This window comes from Sturnus vulgaris, chromosome 6 (assembly GCF_052056855.1).
Source record: "Sturnus vulgaris isolate bStuVul1 chromosome 6, bStuVul1.hap1, whole genome shotgun sequence".
NCBI classification, from domain to species: domain Eukaryota; kingdom Metazoa; phylum Chordata; class Aves; order Passeriformes; family Sturnidae; genus Sturnus; species Sturnus vulgaris.
In genome coordinates, this window is record NC_142248.1 from 4,165,242 (window position 1) to 4,188,082 (window position 22,841).

General features: G+C 43.5%; 1 protein-coding gene across 3 annotated transcripts; it reads left to right on the plus strand.

The window, feature by feature from the left end:
- Positions 1–367: 367 nt before the first annotated feature.
- C6H11orf24 (chromosome 6 C11orf24 homolog) lies at positions 368–20,320 on the plus strand. 3 transcript variants are annotated; one of them, XM_014873623.2, is made up of 5 exons: positions 368–933; positions 4,162–4,258; positions 15,932–16,170; positions 17,202–17,318; positions 18,493–20,320. In XM_014873623.2, the coding sequence occupies exons 3-5, from the start codon at positions 16,014–16,016 to the stop codon at positions 19,656–19,658; spliced, it is 1,440 nt and encodes a 479-aa protein (XP_014729109.2). In that variant the 5' UTR covers positions 368–933; positions 4,162–4,258; positions 15,932–16,013; the 3' UTR covers positions 19,659–20,320. The 3 variants fall into 3 exon arrangements, with proteins under 3 accessions (XP_014729109.2, XP_014729104.2, XP_014729105.2); XM_014873618.2 differs by having other exon boundaries at positions 371–933; positions 18,490–20,320; XM_014873619.2 differs by lacking the exon at positions 4,162–4,258 and having other exon boundaries at positions 371–933; positions 18,490–20,320.
- Positions 20,321–22,841: the final 2,521 nt, after the last annotated feature.

The following is a 22,841-nucleotide window of genomic DNA, read 5'->3' on the forward strand; positions in this document are numbered from 1 at the left end:
CCTCTCCGGCCCCGGGGCCGCGTCCTCCCACGGGCTCCGCCACGTCGTGAGTTGCGGGCGGGCGGTGACTCGTGCTGGGCCTGAGGGAGCGCGGGCGAGCGGCCGGGGTCGCCGGGGGGCGCGGAGCCCGGGCGGGTGCGGCGGACCGGGATCCGCTGCGGACCAGGAGCCGCGGCCCGTGAGCAGCCGTTCCCGTGAACCGCCACTGAAGTTGCGAGTAATTTGTGGCACGAGTTGCGAGTAAATGTTGCAGTCAGTTGCGGCAGCGGCGGAGGGAGCGGCGGCTCCGCTCCCCTGCGCTCTGGGAACGCTCGTAGATGGTTTTGTGAGAGGGGAGGCGGCGGCGGGGACAACTGGGTTTCATTGCGGGGAGGAGGCGATTGACTCAGCAAGTAACTGGCGGCCGGAGCGGAACATTTTTAGGCCCTATGGGGCACCTCAAAGATCCGGTGTCCGTAGGAGTCGCCGCCCGCAGGCACGGCGTCGCTGATATGTAAATATATCGTGCCTCCGAATAAATAATGTTGAGTGCGTGCAAGTGAGGTTACGCTGGTAAGTGGCATCCCGTGGTATCGCACTGAAATATTTTTCCGTTTATCCTGCCTTAAGTAAAGGTTTTCAGAAGGTTTAGGTGTACCCTGGGCAATGAGCAAGGTGTCAGCTGGAGTGCAGGAAGTGGCAGGAAGAATAAACACCGTCCTTTGGCCAAGCTGTCATTCCATGGGGATATCCTATTGCAGTGCATCTTCGTCTGGTGGATTCAACAAATCCTCTAACTTTTCCCTCTGTCTCCCAAACTTTGTTTTCTAGGATTGGCAAAGAAAACTGCTGTTGCAGGATCGTGTCAAGTAATGAGCCTTGATGTCCTACATGTTAGCAGACTGAATCCCTGCCAGACTTGGTCATGCAACACCATTGCCGTTTCCTGATAAAGTGAGTTATCTGACTGCTTACTGGAGGCACAAACACAAGAAATCCTCCCCACCTTAAGATAGATTGCAGTGCAGTTTTGATGAGCAATGGAAACTTGCTGATAATGAGCATTTGGTGCCCTTTAGTCCTCAGGGGGTTTGTGACTGAATAGTAGCTTTGAAAACTAGGCTATAGGATGCAGGTTGATGCAATGTTTGTCTCAAAAGTGCATGTATTTTTGCATTCATCTAATCTATCTACCATAATCAATCGCTTCTATGTATGTTGATGCAGTCCATTATGTGACAATGGATACTTTAGAAGGAATCCATCAATTTTTATTTGCTTTCTTGTCCGTAGTAGATTTGTGCATGTACCGTGAGTGTTTGCTGCTTGGTTCTGGCTTTTATGTGTATATAATACATATATACACAGATGTATTATTTTAGTACTTTTTTGGGAGAAATTCCAGGCTACATGCCTCTTAACGTGTTGGTGAGGACATCTTTATTTTTTGGTTTTAATTGCAAATTCCCTGCTGGATTTATAAACCCATCTGCCAGGAAACAGACTTTGCATCTGGTTATCTATTATTGAAATTCTTATTGGCACATGCTTACAACCTGAAGCCTCTGCCTTCTGAGGGAAGTCTCCTGGCACAGGCTTTTTGAAGGCTATAGGCGTAATTTGCAAATTTCAAGCTTTGTTGATGACAAACTTCAATGCTGAAGACCTGGTGATGTATTTAAAATGTGTGGATGCATACCCTGAATTACAGGAAATGTACTAGAAGACTTTTCACTTGTATGTTACTGGCTAAATTTTCAAGGGAAAATATTGCAGGGACATTAAGGAATGGAGATGTTTAGGCATGGGAAAGCTGGAGGAAAAAGCAGTCAATTCACCAGCACTTGCAGACAGTTCCCCAGCTGCTGTGCATTGCAGAGCAATGACAACCCACACCAGCTGGCCATTTGTCCTTCTTTCAATTGGCATGGGATGCTTTTTTGAAGGAGGTGCCTGAACCTAAGTACACAGCTGGTTCAAAGTTCATTTGTGAGGTACATGAGATACTGTGTTGGACAAGAGTGGGAAGGTAATTGTTGGATGGAACTCCATGGGCTGTGCTGAACCAGAGCCAGACAACATGATCTTGATGGCTTTTTTTTTTTTTTTTCCTCCTGCCCTTAAAAGGGCTGGGAGGGCAGTATCCCTGCTGTGTGTGCTGTTGCTGGATGCCATCTGACACTGTGTGCTCTGGCTCAACAAGGTTGGTTCCCTTCCCAGCTTCCAGCCTGTTGTGCAGGTGTAATTCTTTGTCATACCCCACATGTCAATGATACCCAGCCTGTCTGGGTCTGGAAAGGGCTCCCAGAGGGCTCTTGACTTAGTTGATAGCAAAGCCAAGAATTCCTGTGAAATAAACTACTATTGAACTTCCTCTTGCTTGATGGGTAGCAAGCATTTGATGTGTTCATTCCTCCAGTCATTTCTGGTTCCCTTCCTACAGCTTAGACTGGGGGGAGTTAGTGAAGGAGTTGTGAATTGGCAGCTGGGGTCTGAGGATGCTTCTGGCACTGCAGGACTGTGACAATGCTGGAAATTAGTGCAGGCACCTGGTTGTGCATTTTGCATTCACAACTTCTCCAGATTTTGACTGCTGGCAATCCAAGAGAGTCCCCATGCAGGTAAGGTGCTCAGGGTGTTTGTGGTGCAGCATTTCATGCAGGAAAGGACAGCTTATCTCCACCATGGTATGGAGACCCCCTTCTTGAAGGAAAGTAGCACTTGGTTGCTGTTTTTGCTGTCTGGCTTGCTGTCTGCTTTCGTTCTGTAGGTGAAAACCTTGCATTTAGCTGAGGGCTCTGCTTTGCTGTCCTTGTGATTTCACTGGAATGAGGTTCCCTCAGGGCAGTTTTGAATGTCCATCACCATAGTTGCCAAAATGTCTGACAGTCTTCCATTTCCTTTGCTGGCTTTATTTTTCTTTGCTGTTCTGGACACAGCTCTTGGGTTTCAGTGCTGCTGCACTGGCACCAAGGTGGTGCTGTGTGGTGCTGTCAGACTGGATGGGACTGTCTCCAGTGGTGGCATTGCTGTGGTGGGAAGGCAGGTCTTTAAACACTCTTTCCAGAATGTGAGGTCTCTGGAGTGACAGTGTCTGGATTCTTCATCACATCCTTTCCTCCTGTTTCACATAGCTTGTTAACTGTTTGGAAGGCACTCTAGGTTTGTGTTTGGTTGGTTGTTTTCTTGCAGGACGATGTGCTGTGAAGAAAGGAAATCAGGAGGCAGAGAGCCAGGGATATGGGTACTTGTTTATTTTCAGCCAGCTGGACTGTCCCCCAGGGTGGCAGGACCCACAGTCCATTTGTACATCCTGCACCTGCTTGAGGTACCAGCTGGTGACCCATTCAAGCAGGAAGCTCAGCCTGTGCTGACAGTGTGGGTTGCAGGGGTGTGCCTGGATTATCTCTGTGCATCACCACAGCTCCTGGCACCTTTGCTTGGGGACACTCAGCTGGGCTGTGTCCCCTAAAGGACAACTAAATTGTGTTCTGCACATGTGGCCGTGGGGTGTGCAAGCCCCCATAGCTACCTCTGTTATTCCCTAAGTACACAGAGAGGGAAGGAGGGGTGGTCTGTGTACAAGAGTGTTTTTATTAACTTATTGAGACATTCAGCAAGTTCCCTTTACTGCTTCTGCTAACAATGACTGTCCAGGAGGGCGTTGGGATTGCCTTCCCTGGCTCCAGCTGACTCAGTGCCAAGCCTGGAGAACTACTTATGCAATAGTCCAGCACAACATGTCAGTATATATTTCTCATGTGTCCCGGTGTTCTGGTTTCAGATTTGTTTAAATTTAAAGAAAAGGGACGAAGGAGGGTGGCTCATAAAATTTGTTGAATTTTACATGTATGTTTGTGTTGGATTTATATTTGTTTGGCTTGAGGAGACTTTGCAGCACTTTAACTAAATCTGGTTTTAAATCTACTTAAGTTAAACTCCTACTACAGCTAGTGTGTGGAGACCAGGATGAAATCTCATTAATTTTAATAGGATTAAGCATGTTCTTTTGCTGAGTCTTCTTCTATCTTTTTTTTTTTTGTTTGGCTTCTCTGTTAAGAAAGCAGGATAAGCCTTTCCACTCTTCCACCTCTTTAAGAAAATGCTTTGACAGTCTCACAGAAATGTCTCTCTGATTGCATACAATAACATTTTACACTTTTTTTTTCCCTATGCTTTCAGCTGTAGTCCTACTGTACCCAGGCTTTTATTGGCTTTTGCTTTCCCTAAAGGCACAATAATTCCTGACAGCGAGAAAACAGTTACAAGTGTTTGCATGGTAAGTTTCTGCACTCAAAATCATTATTTTTGCTTTTGGTCTCCCTGGATAGATTTGAAACTGCTGTAAAACAAACCAATTAGTAGAGAGAAACTCTGTAGAAGTCAGCAGGAACTGAGCATGTCCAGATGGGGGAGGGCAAAATTCATCTCTGTTCACCAACCAGGAAGAACAGGAAATAAAGGTAGAAGTGGTCTAGATGCAAATTGGTTGAAGGGAAATATTTGGGGTCTGAGATTAAGCAACCATTAACTGGAGAGGAGGCTGCTTCATGCATTTGTGTTGCCTCTTTACTTCCACATTTCTCAGTGTACATCATGCCCTGAATATCAATATTGGTACAGGAATTTGATTTGTTTGTAATTTATGTTATAGGAACACTCCTCTTCCCTCTCTCCACCTGAAAAGACAAATCCCACAGCAGGTGTTTCTGGGCATTCCTGAGATGCCCCTGATGACACTGTGCATGTGCTTTCATAGGAAAAGCTGACTGTCCTGTAGCTGTGTACTAAGCTGGATTTCCAGAGACTTGATTTTCATTCTCACTTCCAGCTCTGGCCTGTTCCTCCTATAGCTATGCACAAATGACTCAGTCTTTTCACACCCCTTTTCCCACCCTGTGAGATAAGGGATGGTTGATCTACCTTGCCTCTGCTCTTTTGAAATGATGCCCTGTTGTGCTATGGACTAACCCATATTACAAAGGTTGGGCTGGTGTTGTTGTGTCAGCAAAACTCTATACTATCAATCCTTTTGATGAAACTTTACATCATCAGTGTCTTGTCTTGTTGGCAGTAGCACCTAGATTGATACTCTTGTATTTAATTTAAAAAGGAGAACTTGGTGGGGAAAAAAGCTTTCTGGGTATTTTTTTTTTCCATAAGATAAACAGAGATTGTCTTACTAAGGGGTTTAAGGATGAGGAATTCTGACAGGTGAGAAATGCCCAGTGATATCTTGAAATTCTCTATGTGCAAGCAAAGAACATTTATTCCCATTGTAAAAGGATTAGGCTTGGCAGGGTTAGGCTTAAATATCATCTAGTTCCAAACCCCCCTGCCATGGGCAGAGATGACCAGGTTGCTCAGGGCTCCTCCCAACCTGGCCTTGAACACTTTCAGGGAAGGGATATCTACAACTTCTGAGCAACTTGTGCCAATGCCTCACTACCCTCACAGTGAAGAACTTAATCGTGGCATCTAATCTAAATCTCTGCTTGTCCTGTCACTGTCTCCTCCTGTAAAATGTCCATCTGCCTCTTTTTTATATGCCCCCCTTTTAGTACTGAAAGACCACAATGAGGTATCTCCAGAGTCTTTTCTTCTCCAGCCTCAACAACCCCAACTCTCTGAGCCTGTGTTCATAGGAGAGGTGCTGGACACAGCATTCCAGGTGGGATCTCACCAGAGCAGAGTAGAGAGGCAAAATTTCCTCCCCTGATCTACTGGCCAGGGTTTCTGGGCTGCAAGCATGTATTGCTAAGACATAAATTTATGTCTTCATCCATGATGTTTAAGGGATTGCCAGCAGTTTATATTTTCATTGTGGAAATGGCAGGACCCATGTGTTCTGGCCATCTCTGAGGTGGCTGGAATGCATCACTGACAGTGCCTGGGGTGTCCCTGACTCCAATGGGCACCTTTTGGGTGGTGGAGCCAGCAAGGGAATGCAATGCCATGAGCCTGCCAGTGGCTACACAGCTCAATTTTCTGCAGGTCACAGGTTCCACAGGTTCTGCTAGACCTGTTCTCACATATCAAGTTAAACATGGGCTTTGTGTGTTTGAAGAATTACTGTCTAAAACAGATATGCTGATGTGGAAGCAGCTGATAATGTTCTTTAGGGACACTTGCTTGAGTTTGAGAAGCATGTGGCCTGGTCTGAGCTCTAATGCAGATGGCTTTTGTTACCAGCTGACTTGGTAAGCAAAAGCAGGAAGTTGTGTTTGTTTGCTATTTAGCAAATAGCTTTTGACTGAATCTCATGTATTTGTGGATTCCTGTTTGTTGCTCTTCTGTCCTTTGCAAAGGGAGAAAGGATTTCCAGGCTCTGAAAATCTTGTCATGTGTGCTGGATATATGTTGATGCAATGAAATGTGAAATATGTGAATTAACAGCTGTAGCAGAAGTGTGTTTCCAGTGCTGTTGATCCATTCTCTTAAAGAATATCTGAATGAAAGAGTTTAAAAATAAAACATGAACAGAAAATGCTGATGAGTTGGGGGATTTTGGCTGCCTTTTATTCTACAGGTTTTGGCAATATTAGTAAGCAGTTCATTCTGGGTGGTATGTTCTGCACTTGGTCTTTGACCCCTCTGAAAGTGGAAACAGATGTAATGCAAACTATGGAGTAGGCAGCCTGTCCCCTGGGAGCAGACTGGAAACAAACCCCTCTACTGAAGGAGCTCTTAACTTATTGCATGGCTTGGGACAAATTTGTTTGCAGTAAATCAGTAAGATAACACCTGCAGAGGTCCCTTCTGGAGTTAAAATACATGCTCCAAAATTGTGATAAACAGCTGACTCAGGCATTCACATTTACAGTTGCTTCTTAGCAAGATACAGTGAATGCCATCCAGTGAACATAGAGCTGTAACACGAGAATTCATACAGAGATTCATCTGCAAAAAAGATGTCTGGGTGAAGGAGAGAATTTGTAAATAAAATACGTGGACAAATTTATTTCAGTATTTTTCTCTCATCTCCAGGAATGTTACTGCTGGAGGGAAGTGCTTTAAAAAGCAAAGACTGAAATGGTGGGCATGCAGTTTAAATGATTAGAGATTGCAGATGCATATTAACATCTACAAAATCAAACATAGGTAGAGAGTTTATCTTGGCCTGTAGGTGCTAGAGGGTTTGTTAAGCAAGATCCTCTTCAGATGGCTGTCAGAGAAAAAAAAAAGGCGTATAGACCCAAAACTAACCCCAAAATCCTCAACACATGATCCTCACTGCAGTTTTTCTTCTCCATTGTCAGCTTGGGCAGATTTACCTCACGATATAATGCCAGGCAATTGAAGTGCAAGTGCCCTTCTCCATTACATCCTGAGAAGATGCTGGTTCTAAACTGCCCAAAATAGAGAAGGAACCTGAAGAGAAGACTTCTGATCCTCTGACCTACTGCTATCTGGAGTTTTCTCTGATCTCCTTAGGAAACTTTCAAGTTTCTGGATGATTTTAAGAAGCAAACCCCTTCTCAGTAGTTGACAGTTGTGATGCCAAAAATGCATTGTGTCACTCTGAGATTCTTGACATATTGTAGGGATGACTGTGCTGCTTATAGGACAGTTCTTGATTTACTACAAACTGCAGCTTTTGAGGGAAGCAGCACTGGGGCTACTTCACCTTGTGCATTTATACCATTTCTCATTCCAGTCTTGCAGAGTCTCTGGCAGCAAGCAATTTGAAACAAAAGGTGTTGTTTGATAGGTAGAAGTGCATGTTAATTGAAGTGTGAATTATTTAATTCTTGGCACATCTTTTGTTTTGTATCTGATTTCATTCAGTCACAGTCTGTTCCACCTGTTGATTCCTGACCTGTAATGGTATTGTGCTGATCTGATGATGCTGGACAGGTTTGTAGTGGAACACACTGGAGCTGAAGTCTTCAGAACACCAGTCAAAAGCAAGCAGTAAGAGTTATTTTACTGCTTGTAGTGTGGTTTTCACATGTTTGTCCTTATTTTTGTTGTTCAAGCTTGGACAACCTCTCTCAGGGGAGCTCTTGGCCTAGATAATTAGTGTATGGTAAGCTCATCTTTGAACCAGGGTCTTGATAGTTTGGCTTTTCTAGTTCACTGTTCCCCTCATTACAGGATTGGAGCTTCTTTGGAATAAAACCAGTAGCCAGAAATTTCTAATAGGTTCAGTCTTCCTGCTGCTTCTGGAGGAGTAAGAATACTCTTTTGGTTTTGTTACATGTTCAGGTGTTAAAATTCGAGAGAGAGGTTTCAACTTTAGGGGTTTTTGTTTGCTGCTGTACTGCTGAACAAAAATTTAAGATGATATCTGGGATGGCTTCTGAAAATATTTGCATTTGTGCCCCCATCTGTCCAGTCAAACACAGGACACTTTTCACATTTGTGCCTTTGGTACAAGTTAAAGTGATGTTAGTGCTAGTTTAATCTCTCTTGGTGAGCTGCTCTGCTGACTTTCTGTAGATGCCCATGACATTCAGGTGACCCCCTGGAACAATTTTGGAGTTCTTGTTAGCCACTTCAGCAACAGACAGGCATCCTAAATGGGGCTGAGAAAGGTTCAGAAGAACCTGCTGCTGCCTGTGCAGTCCCCCTTCCATCAATGAGGGGTTCTGTGGTACTGGAAGAGCTTCGAGGAGCTCAAACCAAGCCTATTTTACTTTGGTTTATTAGTCAGTTTTTGAGTATCAGTACTCAAAAGTGTAATAAAGAGTTAATGTGAAATGGAAAAGAGGGAACCTTAGGTAGGAGAGCACAGCTGCTGCCCTGTTGGTGTGTAGGAGATGAGACCAGGAGCTGGGCTGAAGCACTTCTGTAGATGCTGCCTTGGCAGCCCGTGAGAGTAAGGAGAGGGAAGGATGTTTTTCCCTCTAGCTTCTGATGATAAGTGGGTTTAAATTCAGCTTGGTGCATGACCTGAAGACTTGCTGGCTTAGAAGAATCTGCCATAGGATAAGACCAGCGAGGATGAGGAGAGCTGTTACAGCATTTGCTTCTTTGTTTGGAAAAAAAATAGATTTGGCTAAGCTTTCCCACCCACCCTGCCCTGTGATTTCTACACCTTTCAAGCTGTCAAAATCACAAAGCAGGGATGCATGTGCCAACAAACTTTATTTGGTATTGCTATAAATATATTCCTGGCTTGGAGACTTTAGGAAGAATCTCTTCTTTGTCCTAATAAATGTATGGTGGAAACCTCCCCAGTGTCATATTGCATCGAGATAAGCTGGAGTGTCTTTTTGCTGCATCTCACCTGGGAGATCTTCCATATACAACTACTTTTGTTTTTTAATCTGAGTTATTTGCTTAAATAGAGGAAACTTCCTATAATCTAGGAGCCTTCACGTTGTTTTGCTTGTGAGCATAACTGGGGGTGGAGCCACATATGTTTAATTATTTTTAAAATTTGTGTTTATTTTCCATATTTCAGGATGTCCACAAAGATCTTACATTGTCGAAGAAAGGAGAAATAGCCAAAAATGTTTCCCTTTCTTCCAGTTATTTTAGGGCTGAGCAGACATTCCCTTTCAGTCATTGCACTGGGGTCATGTTTTGGCTGTTTCCAGGCTCTCTGAACTTTTCCTGAGTTTCTGAGCTCCCACAGTTTTCTTGATGCTTTTGTAACATAAGGTGCCACTTTTGCTGTGTGTAACCCTGCTGAAAACCATGCACAGGCTTAAATTCCTGAGCAAAGTTGCAGAACCTTGTGTTGTGGATGGAGGTATGTGCCATGTTTCCATGGGCCTAAAATTAATATTTCAGCTACCTTTGGAGGAGCATAATGATTGCTTGGAAATATCTGGAGTGGAATAGAGCATTTCAATGAAACTTGAATTGATCTGGATTGCCAGGAATTTGCTGACTGTGGTAAAATTCTGCAAGGCAGGAGGTGGGTGAGTGACCAGACTTGAACACACTGGCACTTGCTCCAGAAGTAATACTTGGTTATTCATACCTTCAGGCTCAAGTTGCTGCTTGCTAAGTCTCTGTTAGCTCCACTCTTGTCAGTTTTGGATTCAACAGCACCTCAGGCACAGTTTATTTCTGTTTATTTCACATGTGGACTGTGCTGGTTCTAGCTTGCAATGCTAGCTCAGCAAGCACAAAGCACCTGCACTGCAGAGTACCTGCTTCTGCAGGCACTTAGACAAACCAGCACTGGGAGTTGGCCTCTTCCCCTTCTCCATGAACTTTGCTCTGTGTTAGTTCAAGGGCTGCAGAATTCATGTGGGAGCCCACTGGGATGGTTCCTTTGAGGGTCTTGTTGAAAGCTGGTTAATTTGAAACACATGGTGTGAAATGCCCTGCATATGATCTCCAGTTCCCATGAGACAACAACACGTCTGAAAATTTCTATCTATCTGCTTCGGGTGCACACCAGACATGGGAAGGTTGCAGCTGAGCCATAGTACACATTTTTATTGCTTAAAGGTATTTTTTGTTGACAGATTTATTGTTCAGTCACAGCTTTGTGCAGTTAGCCTTTGGCAGCTTGCTTTTCTTTATATTAAAACTAGATTGTTTCAGATATTTCAAAACAAGGCACATTTTCATAAATCAAATAGCAGTCTGATCATTTTTCACAGGGAAAATGTTTTGCTGAGTAGTACTTCTCAGCATCAGAACGGCAGCACATGGCACTAATATGGGGGAGAAAGGATGATGGATGGGTGGTGCTGGTTTGGGAGTTTTAGGCTTTAACATTTATTTCTTCAGAGGCAAAGTGTGATGGCCATGAAGCCTCAATGGTGGCAATGTGGATTGTCCTCAGCTGTACAAGCTGTCTGCCCTGTGCCCTGAGAGAGGAGCCAAGTAGGCATGAGATGGAGATGGGTAAAGCTGGTAGAAACAGCTTTGCAGATTGTCAGTAAATTTTTTGGGGAGCCAGAGAGGAACTTAATGGCTTTAAAGCTGCTGTTCAGAGAATATAACTTCATGTTACTTCATCTGGTCATGCTCAGCTGGCATTGGGTCAGCCTCATGTGCCTTGGTGTTGCCCCTTCTGTCTCCAAACCTATCTACACGTGCATCTTCAGTCTTGGAGAGAAGCTTGGGAAATAAAATGCATCTGAGGATTGCAGTGCAATGCAGATTCCCTGTGTTCTTGCCTCGATTTACAGAATGAGATGTGCTTGTCTTGCCTTAGCAAAATCTGGTTTAATTCTGTATTTCTAAAGAGAGAAAGGTTGCACTTGTTTAGAGAGCTGACAACACGTCAAGTGTTTAGCAGCAAATGCAAGTGGGAAACAGGCCTTATGCTTCTCAGTTTGATGGGAGAGAGTAGCATTGTCTGCAAAGGCATTCCACCCCTGTTTTCCCTGCTTTGTTGTTGCACTGAAGACAGAATATTTCTTTGTAACTCTATTTCATACCTAGTCCATGCACACTTGTGAGGGAATTTTGAGGCAGTGTCTGCTGGCTCTTCACTGACAGCTCAAAGGAGCATGTGTTGCCCTAAATGATTTGCTTTGCACACTTTGTACCTGTGATCTCTAACACCCACATTCCTTCTTTTTGTGTTTTTTGGTCTAGTTCTGTATCTCTCTTCATCCTGGTGCAGTCACTGCTTGCACCTTGCAGCAGCTTAACCGAGAGCAGCTGAGGCTGCTGGGGGGCATGGAGGCAAGGGATTTATATTCCAAGGGCCTTCTCTCTGCTCTTGCAACATCATCCCAATCATTGTTCTTTGAAATAAGGATTTGTTTTGTTTTTAATCTGTATAAATTCCTTGGCTTAGGCACTGTGAGATCAGCAAGAAGAGAGGAACTCTTCAGAAACCCAGCAGCCAGTGCCCTCTGGATATGTGTGTACACTGCAAAGTCATCAGTCATCCAGTTGTTGACTCAAAGCTATTCTGGTTTGCCAGCGTGCTTGTTCCCTGCTGATTTACAGCCACAGATAACAAAAGTGAACTTTGTATTTTTCAGTGTAGTCTTTTTCCAGATTTTATTTCTTGCTGTCTTTTGTGGTTTGGTTTTGCTTTGGTTTGGCTTTGAATTTTCTTGGGGATATTCTATAGGTGGAGAAGGTAGTACTTGAGGAGTGAATTTTGCCCCAATTTCTCAAAATTACTTCTGAGGGGAGCAGTAGCATTAGTCTCTTGGACTGTGTTGTCCAGGCAGGGATCAACATGGTTTGGACAAGGAGGTTTAGTGTTGTTCTGGGATGTAGGAGAGGGGGTGGATGCTCAGAGGGGTCTCTGAGTACAGATGGAGCCATGTGAGACTGGCTAGAAGTGTGCCAGGAAGTCAGAAATACAGCTTATTGCTTGTGATAATAGAGGGCAGTTGTGAAGTTGGGAAAAGTGATCTGCAGGTAATTGTAGCTCCTGTTCTGGATGAATGGAATTGGCTGAGGTGGAAGAAGCCATAAAAACACCCCTCTAGCTGGAGTTTCTGGTGTGTAGTACAGCATCCCAAGCCTCATCTGCACTGCATTAAGGTATGGCTGCAGCTGCTTATGCTCTCACTGGTCTTGGAAAGGAGCTGCTTGTCTGATCCACTGACAGGCTGAGCATTGTGTTTGTCTGCTTCACACATCACTCTGCAGGCTGCAAAGGGATTTCTGTAATTGGCCAAAGGACATTGAGAAGTGTTTTAAGCTTGTTGTCCTGTATTGAGTGCCCATGGGGAGTATTGCCAGTTGGCCCCTGAGGAGACTCATGTTTAGTGAGAGGGACAAATCTCTTGTGCATGAGCTTGGCATGTCCCCTAAACCAATGCTGGCCTAATCCAGAAAGGCTGCCAGATACTTGGGAAGAAGTGAGAGTCATTTTCTGGGGTTTTGTTTTGCTCTACAGTTGTTGCAGTCAAGTGGAGCCCAAGTCAGCCATGGTGGGAAGGACTTCTGTGAATTGCTGTGGTTGGGGTAGAAAACATCTCTTTGCATAGGGGATGCATGCTAATGCAACAGCTTCTAGCTCCTGGGGTGATCATTTGATCTTGCAAATATATGTAGTTCTTGAGTTGGTTGAGATTAATATTAATATTTTTTGTCCTAAAACTGAGATTTTAATGATAATAATAGTAGTATTTATTTATACCTATAATGCTGTTACATCTGCAGTTTCAAAATGCAATGCAAGATGTTTATTCTTTGAGGGTGGTTATTATAATTGTAAAATTACTAAAGGTATGAAAAAACCTCCTATAATAAATATTTAGTGTTTGTATTCATTGCTTTTATTCCTTTATAGTTTATTTAAAACAGTGTATACATACATTACTGCACGGGAAATTAATTCTCAGGGTCACTTCTTAGGTTGTAAAATAATACTTCTTATAAACCCTGAACCTTGAAAAGGGACATAAGCTGCACTCTTTAAAATGTGAAATACATTAATGAGGTTTTTTTTCCTTTCTGTGGGTTAAGTACTGCTTTCTGAGTCTCTGCCTGTGACCTGTGAACTTTTCAAAAAGTGCACTTACTTTGGCACCATGTGGTGGGAGTGCAGATTGCTAAACAGTGCTCTGAGGTGAGGTAGTGTCTTTGAGGGAATCCAATTCACCTGCTTTAAGTTGAAGGATTTGGGGTTTAAAGGAAGTCTTTGCTGTCTGCTCTAGGAAAATCTCTTGTGGGCAGAATATTTAATGTTTTCCCTTGCTCCCAGTGTTATCAACTGCAGCTTTCAATGTTTAATCTACAGCATTTGTGAAGAATGACAGTAAGAGTGCTGGTATTGCACAGGTCATCTCCTCTCCTGCCCTGATTCTTTCCACTTTGCTAAGGTGCACTTGGAAGAAGAAGTGAATAGATAAAGAGCAAAGTCAGGCTGTGCTGTGCTTGCTCAGTGTGTCATGGCACAGAGGCCCTGGCAGGGCTGGTGCTGGCCACCAGGCACAGTCACTGCTACATAGATGGGGCTGCTGAGCTGCCTTTCCCTGCCAGGACTTCTGTTATCAGGTCAGATTTAGAAATATTTCCAGCTTCCAGGTGAGATGATGCAGGCTTGAACTGGTGGGTGCACTGGGAAACTTGCTCACACAACATGGGTGTGATGCTGTGCACACTTGCTGCAGGGGGAAAGCTGCAGAGGGGTGCATGAGCTGAGGGCAGCAGTGCAAGGGCCCCACAGTCATGCTGGGCTTCCCGTCTCTCTGGGAGAGCAAATCTAAAAATGCTCCATCTATTTTCAACAGGTAAAATAGCTCTTTTTACTAGAATAAATAGGCAGGAAGGTATCAGTGATGGAGAGAGGGGGGACGTCTGAGTTTGGATCAGAAGCCAATTTTATTGAGTATACAAGGTGTTTATATAGGGTTTTACTTGTACAAAACTTACATAAGGTTCTGGTTTTGGCAACAATTTCCCATTGGTTCCACATTCGTCATGACATCACATCACCAGGTAACATTATCTTATCACAAAGTTTCACAATGTGTTTCTTGGCCACTTCTTGCCCAGGGAACATTTATCTGTGTCTGTCTCTGCCATGATTTCTGCCCGATTAGGCCTAAGCTGTCAGGCCCCTTTATTAGTTCCATTGTACTCTCGGTTTTATTTCCTATTAGGAAGGAGATTCTGAGTTCCTCAGGGAACTTGAAGGTTGACTAGGAAAGTTGAATTTGATGCACTGCATTTTAGTATCAAGTCCAGTGTGGACCTGTATATTGTGTGTCTTCTGAGAAGTTTGGGGAAGCTGTTTATTTTTCACCCCTTTTCAAATAGGGTGGTTTTGAAGCTGAAACTCTGTTGCCCTGTTCAGGGCTTTAGGATATAGCAGAAGGAAAAATTGGGAACAAAAGTTTTATGGTACAAAGCATCAAAATATTGCAATCTGAGTCACAACTAGCAAACATTATTTGGATGAGAAATAGGTCTTAAATTCTTAAATTCACAAGCATGGTTGAAACTGGAGTTCTCATGGTTGAAGCTGAGGTTTCTAGCCTGGATGGCTAAATTAGGGTCTCATGCACATTACTGAGTGCTGTTAGATGTTCTTCCCTGTGGTATTTATACCATTCACACATGCTGCTCATTCTGTGTTGTGAACTGCCTTTGCAGTCATCACATCCATCTCGGAGATGGCACACAAAGCTGAATCTCAACACTCTCTGAAGGCTGTCACATTTCTCTTCATGACTTCAGGATGGTGACTAAAGCTTGCTTTAGTGATGAGGAAGAGGATTGCCCTTAAAAATTACTTCGGGAAGAGGCTTACAATGGGTCTGGTACAGACTGAACTGTTTGGAAGCTTGTACAAAGCTCCAAAAACCTCAGAACCAAGAGGGTAAATCCAGATAGAAGCTACTAAAGAGGATAAATCCAGATAGAAGCTACAAATCTGCTCTAATGTCAGTGGGAGCTGTTTCAGTGTCTTCAGTGATGAAAGCCCCTCCATTGGGTCAAAGTCACATGTGTGCATTAATAATGAAGGAAAGACATTATCTGTTGTTTTATGTGGGGAAATGAAGGCTCACTGTGGGTGTGAATATTCTTCAGTGTCTGTGTAATGTCTTGGAGGACCAGAAATAGTGAGTTTTGCTGGTTTTCAATCAAAATTTCTTTGAGGTTTTTGTAACGAGCAGGAAAACCAAAGCAGAAATCAGCCTTGGTTATTTGGTTTTGACTGACTTGGTGTAAAGGCAGGGCCAGGAGGGTAGTTCCCCTCATTGTCAGTGTGCTCAAACTGGTGAAAACCCTTCTGCTGAGCCTAGGCACAATATTAAAGGGTCTCAGAATGAGTCAAAAGACATCATAGCTGTGCTGCCACATGCTTCTGGGCTTTGAGATTGACGTTGTACACGTGGCTTTTGACTTAAGCTGTTCTCCACTGGCACAGGAGGGAAGGAGAGCAAAATACCTTTTCCAAAGAAAGAGCCTTTTTGGGAAGTTGGGAAAGGTCTTTACCCCTCCTGCCTCTGAGCCTTTGCTTGTTTGTGGTGTGTAATGATATTTGCCTGCCTTTTGTACATTTTTATTTTCCATTCCTGCTTATAGGGATATAAATGGTTCTTTTTTTTTTTTTTAATAGGTATATTGTGGTGGATCTGAAGTTGATATAAGAGAGAATTTCTTCTGGGAAGAGAAGCTTCCCTGTAAGGCCAACCCTGAAGATGTGGACTGCCACTGTGTTCTTCCTGCTGATTTCCATCTCTGTATGTGAACACCGGTTTTCTGTCCTGAAAGGGCGAGGAGTCCATGTGGTGCAAATAAACAGGCTTACAAGTGAAGAGCACTGCAGGCAGGCTTGTCAGAGCCCGGGTGCTTCAGGTGAGGTTCTTGTCCCTTGGATGGAATTCCAGCTGAGTTTTCTGCTCCTTGAAGGTCTCTGCTGCTCCTTTAACTTTCTTTTTTAAATCCAGTTGCTTGCAGGTATTTACAGTTACAGCTTCTCTGTGCAGTGCTGTGGTGCTGAGCAACTTCTGACAGCTTTGGTTAAATTGAATCCAGAGCAACAATTTCCCAGGGCCCTTCAAGCTTCCATGAGAAGCAGCATGTGCTGTTGGTGTGCACTGATAGCGTGCAAACAGTGTTAGGTCACTGGAATTGAAGGATGATTATTCCCTGCTGCCAGATGTTTGCAAGCGAGCAGTGCTGTTGTAGACAGCTGCACTAGAACGAGTAATCTTTGCTCCCTGGTGTTTGTGTGTGTTTTCTGCCTTAGAAGAAACCACTTTGCCCTGCAACCAACCAAGGCTTTTACCTTGTTGAGGTAGAAGCCTTCACTACCTCTCACATGTCTTTACAAAGAATTAAAACTTCTGAAAGAGTCTTTGAGTTGTCCTTATGAATGCCCCAATCCTGTCTAGCCAGATGAGAAAGCTTGTAGCTGCTATAAAAAGCTGGTGATGCTGTGGTGAAGATGGTGCTTGGCTCAGGTGGATGAATATCTGACATTCAGATGGTTAGGAAACTAATGAAGATGCTGGTTTTAATGACCATTAATGGCAATTTTCCTCATTAAGGAATCTAGGTAAATTTGCATGGGTCCTAACTGTAGTGCACTTTGTTTGTCCCTGAGTGAATTGCTGTTGTCAGGTGCTGCTGGTACCAGAAGACAAACAAGTGGGTAGGCTGGATTGGCAATATTGGTTTCATTGGCTTCCTTTGGTTATTTTCACTAAGGCTTAGTCAGGATCCTTTAAGACCAGACCTTCTAGATATTGTGTGGTTTGGGGGTTTGTTAGTTGTGTTTTTTGGTTTTTTCTTTTTTTTTTTTTCCTATAATTCTTTAATTAGAGCCATGAAGCATTGTGTTTGGTATCCTGTGTGCAGGAATCCATTTTCTCTGCTCTTTCCAGGGAGCCATCACTGTAATTGGTCTGTGCCCTACCAGAATCACTGCCTCCTTCTGCAGTGTCACCAGCTGAGTGTGTGCCAGAATGCTGGAGAACAAGACATCAAAGACCTGCTTGCAGGTAAAGCCATGTTTCAGGCTTCTGGGAAATCCAGGATCCTGATTCTTTTGCTTTAAATGCCCGTGTTTAACCCTTGATAGGCTTTCAGCTGAGGAAGATGGGTTGTGAAATGCCTGTGGGGTGATTCTGTAGGTACAGCTCACTGGAATAAGTGCTTCACTTTGTCCTAGGGACTCTGGCACTTGCATTGAGTGCATGATGTGTCTTGGAATAGCTTTTGTAACACTTAGTGAGTACCAGTTTGTCTCCATGTTGAAGACATCATTCATTCAAGCCATTTGCACACCACACGCTGTCCTAGCGAAAATAAAGGCATAACAGATGTATTTATATCTTTTTTTTCAGAGAAAGGAAAATGTCCTGGCATTGTTTTTCTCTCAGATTGCCAGGATTTTGTTCTAGAGTCAACAGACTGCTTCTTCAATCAGAGCAGCAATTGCTCATAGTGACTTTCCAGTGCCAGGGTATTCAGTTTTAATAAAGTGACACAACTACAAAATGGAGCTTATTTATAATTGGGAAATCGATCTTCTAAAGTTTGTTTCAAGAGTTCATTGAACCATGAACAAATTCTTTTTTTTATACTTGGGTATTTTTTGGTTGGCAAAGGTTTCTCTGCAATATAACAATTGGACTTGTGATAAGCAAATAGGATTTATGTCACTATAAATCTGGCTCACTTAGTTGTGAAGGAAATTATCCTGATCTATGGAGGTGCAAGTAAAAATTTCTGCTCAGTTTTGACAAGTGAAAATTATGAATCTAGGCACAAAGGCTTTGTTGATGATGTGTAACTTTGAAAGCATGAGTCTTCTCAGGAACTGACATTTGTAAGACTGCTCCCGTTGATACTGTGCTTCTGCATTGTAGCTCTCCATTTCATTACTCTTTATTACTCTTCATTGGCCTTTTGTGAAATTAACTCCCTGGCTGGGCAAATACTAGAGGTCTGTGGCAGAAAAAACCAAAAAACCTCCAAGGGATTATGTGCAATAAAGGCAGGGGGGTCTTGAGTTTTCATGTTCTTGCTGAATTCAGCACTGATTTATTCCACTTGTACTGTGTGTACTGCAGAATATGTGTTCTGGTTTGTATGTTGGGGGGTTGAGGTTAGAGTTGAGCTTGAGAGTTTTTTATTCTTACAAAAGTCATTTGTTTTGTCTTTTGGAAGAAGTTGTCAGTGGCAAATGGGAAACAGCCCTGTTTCAGCACCAGAGCCATCTGCAGAAAACAGAGAGGATGCTGAATGCACAGATTCACCAACACAGTGTGGAAAAAACCTTTTCTTTAACTGCTCAGACTCAGAACATTCATTTGCGGCATTTGCTTGGGGTTGAGAAGAGAGATGTCACAAATAGTACGAGAAAAGAAATTGAAAGCAATGATACCACCACTGCCCCTGCCATAACAGCAAACATCACACATACAACTTTCTCTACCACTTATGAAACAACGGCCAAAGCCTCAAATACCCCTGGGGATTCTGACAACTCTACTAAAGCCACGTCATCCTCTGCCTTTTCTCACCCTCAAGGTAACATCTCTGCTCCCACTTCCAGCCATGTCACCCCGACGGTGACCACCAGCCAAAAATCAGGAAATAGCAGCTCTGTCCCAGTATCGTCCCCCACTTCTGCTCCCTCCACCGTCGCTTCTGAAGCAGCTCCCCAAGCACAGCAGCCTGGGCCAGGTGCCACCAGCACCAGTGCTCCTCACCCTGACAGCTCCACCAGTGCTGGAGCTGACCTGACGTCACTGGCCACGTCACTGGCCACGTCACTGGCCACGTCACAGCCCACCTCCGTCCCGCAGGATGCAGGAACATCTTCCACCCTTTCCACACGTGCTACAACACCCATCCCCATGGAGACTGCTCACTCTGTGAATCCAGTGCATACCAGCACCTTGCCACATCTAAAGCCAGAAGCAAATACAGCCACAGCATCTCTGAATGAATCAGCTTCTGTTCCGGGCTCTACACGAGGTGCCGTGGTTTTAACTACAGCCTCTGCAGTAGCAACTACGACTGAACACGGGATGAAGTCAACATCTGATGGCTTCTCAACAACCATGGCTCCAACAGATGCAGCCAAAACAACAGCTTCAGGCCTCACAGAAACTCAGGACACAGACAATGAGTATCTTCTCGTGGCTGCTGAGCCCTTGACTCAGTACTTAGTGGATAAAAGTTCACTGCTTGCAGTGCTTTTAGTTGGTACGTTCTTTTTCATAACTGTTATAGTACTTTTCCTCATGCAGGCCTATGAGAGTTACAAGAAGAAAGATTACACACAAGTGGATTACCTGATCAATGGAATGTATGTGGACTCAGAGATGTGAAGAGGTGGGGATAAATAGTCTGCAAGAGATGGAAAGGAGATTCAAAGTCTGCCTGACTTGTTTTCCCTTTCTATCTGCCTATAACACAAAGTGAAAGTGCTTCCAAATTTACTTCTAGTGCAATTGAGGAGAAATGCCATGTACTGTATTAAAAAAAATAATACTTTTTTATTCAACTGTACAACAGGTTGCTGTAAAATCATAAAGAGAGGAATAATTTTTAACATTTTCATAATGCACAGTAGCTTTGGCCATTATAATTCATTGCAAAACAAATCTAACAAGGTGTAAGTTGCCATCCTCTGAAAATGCTGTAGCGCTTTTCAGCTGTTTACAGTGCAGGTTGTGTTTCATTTGTTTCACGTGTGCTCCTCTGAAAACAGAGTAAAAAAAGGATGCTGCCACCTTTTGTGAAGTGCTCCCAAATATCCAGATGAGAAGTGTGGAGTACTGTTGCACCAGGAGACTTTTAATCCAGGGAGTGTCATATTTCAGTGTGCTTCTTGCTTATGAAGAGGTCTGTTTACAAGGTGTTGTAAACTCTGTTTACTGCTTAACCCAAGGTATCTTTTCACCACGGAGCAGATTACTGTGCCTCTGCACTTAAATGATCTTATTTTTATATTCAGTTAATAAACGAGGCCCTGGAAGGGCAGATCTTCTTGTGTTTCTCGTTTCATTGCTGTCCCTGCCAGTTCAGAAGCAAGCAAATGGGCTTTTGGGGCTTAAGTAAATTAGCTCCACTTCAGTATTCCAAGTGTGGGGGCTTTGAAGACCTCGCTGAAAGCATGGACATGTCACAGAAGACACTGATCATCTTCCAGAGTACTGCTTCTGTAATTTAAAACCATTATGCTGCCAGTCTCCCAGGTATGCAGACCCACTTACTGCTTATAATCTTTCATGCTTAGAGCATCAGCCTCTGTTTTTGGTTTTTGTTTTGTGTTTAGGACCAGCACAGAGTTGTTAGTGTTTTGGGAACTTAATTGCACATGCAGTTGCAACTTGCCTCCCAAGATCTGCAGCTGAGAGAATGAGTAAAAAACACTTGATTTTTTTTTTTTTTTTTTTTTTTTTTTTTAGGCAAGTATTCTTCAGTGATTAATGCATCTTCTTTGGATGACACGTACATACCAATAGCAAAGTGCTGGATTGAGGTGTGTTAGGGTTTTTTTTAACAGTATTGATAGCTTGTATCTCACTTTGAATTAGTTGGCTCTTCTTTAATCCAGCTTGCATGTGATCTTGAGTGAGAATGATAATAAGCAAACCTCAGAATTTGAGCTGCTGAGTTTCAGTTGGATTATTTATTCAAATTCTTGGGCTGTTTAGAATTTGGAGGGAGCCTTTACCCTGGAAGAGGCTGTTTTGTAGACGACTTCATTGTCAGCTGAGAGTGATATGGAAACAGCTGCAGAGAGCAGAGGCAGCAGCACAGCCAAGGGGCTGTTTGAACAAAACAGGCTGGAGAGATTTTCCTGAATCTTACCCAACGCAAATTTTGAGGGCAAAACTTCAGCAAGTAGAGCGTGTTGAGGAAAGAGTTTGCTTTGGAAGCTGGAGAACTTGGTTTTCAGCAACAGGGTGCATTTAGCAGTAATTTTGCATGGACCTCATCTGCATGCCAGTAGAGGCAAGAGGTTGGAGCATCTCTCAGGGTAAAGGGGTAGTGTGGTTTGGGGAGTCTTACTCCTTGCAAAGTTTGAAGTATAAGAAGAATAAGCCACAAAATTTACTCCGTGTTTCCCCGGGGTGGGGGAAGGGGGCAGAAGTTTTGAGGGTCTCAGTTTTAATATATTTTAAAATTACTATTAATTGGCTCGCCCTGAGCAGAAGGGAACTGAGTTTTGATTTCTCCATTTTCCAGGAGCCACCCTTGTAGAGCATCTGTGCAAACAAGGTGCTGGGAACATCCCCCAGCACAGCTGGGGTGTTGCTCCCTGTTGAGATGCTTGGGATTGTGTTGAGCTGTTAGCAGATGTCTGGCAGATGCTGCTCTACATCCACCAAGTCCAGAGATTTATCTTTACATAGTGATTTCAGGTTTCACCTTAATTGCAGGTGAGTCACTAACCACAGACCCAAGCATGTGGTCTTGAGCTGTGCTCCAGATACTGAGATAAGAGCTGTCTGCTGGCTCCCTGCCACCTCCCAAGTAGGGAGATGAGCTTTTCCTCACACTCAGCTCACTTCTTTTCCCCCTCGTTTAGGCAGCTTGGATAAATGCGTTTTGAGAGGACAAATCCAGGCAATAGTGTTCTTCCTTCACTGTCTAGGTAGTGAATTTCTGCCTTTGGGAAGTGCTTTCCTATATAAAGGGTCAGTGTTGCAGCTCTTCTGCTGGTTCTCTGCAGTATTTTTGGAGTTTTTTTCCTAAGTTGCCTGAGCCATTTCCACAAATACAAACTGTGATCATCAGACTTGTAATTGCTTATCCTGGAAATGGGGAAATTTCTGATGAACTTCTGTGGCCTTTTATCTTTTGGTCTCTGTGGATCTGTTCACAGAGCTGAAGTTGGACACCAGGTTCTGTGGAGTGGAAATCTGTCAAGTTCCATTGGTATTTATTTTCCTCTTTGAAGAGGTATTAGACTCTTGTATTGATTTTTTTCAAGAGACTAGGAAGGGAAGGGAGAGGAAAGTGACATTACTTAAAAGAAACTCTTGAGTTTTTTCTAAAACTTGAAGATTGGTACATCAAAAACAAATAAAACCGTTCAGGGATAATTTACATGGGTATGATACAATTACAAAAGTTGGAATTGAGTTACAACTCTGTTTACAAGGGAGCTGGGGAGTTTCTCATGGACATAGTGAAATATTACAAGTACATCATGGCTAAATGAAACCACCACTATAAAAATCTTTGTGGCTTTTTAGCAGGTCCTTACAGGAAAGTGAGTGCTCATCAGAATCTTGATGCAGTTCCCACAGCCCTGGTATGTTTACATCCAGGTCTCCTCATCAGATACTGGCACAGCCTGTCTTTTTTGTTCTTATTTGAGTTACTGCACTTCCAGGTTTGAATTACTTTCTCAACAGAAGCTGGGCCTTGTAGTGCAAGGCAGAGCACCAGGGTGAGTTTTGCCTCAGTGCATTTCTGCATACAAGGTGGAGATCTTTGTCTGCCACGGAATCATACAATGGTTTGGGTTAGAAGGAACCTTTAAAGGTTATCTGGTT

Coding starts and splice junctions, on each gene's coding strand:
- C6H11orf24 (XM_014873618.2), top strand. CDS start 16,014: ATGTGGACTGCCACTGTGTTCTTCCTGCTGATTTCCATCTCTGTATGT. Junction 16,171..17,201: donor TCAGAGCCCGGGTGCTTCAG/GTGAGGTTCTTG, acceptor TGCTCTTTCCAG/GGAGCCATCACTGTAATTGG. Junction 17,319..18,489: donor CATCAAAGACCTGCTTGCAG/GTAAAGCCATGT, acceptor GTCTTTTGGAAG/AAGTTGTCAGTGGCAAATGG.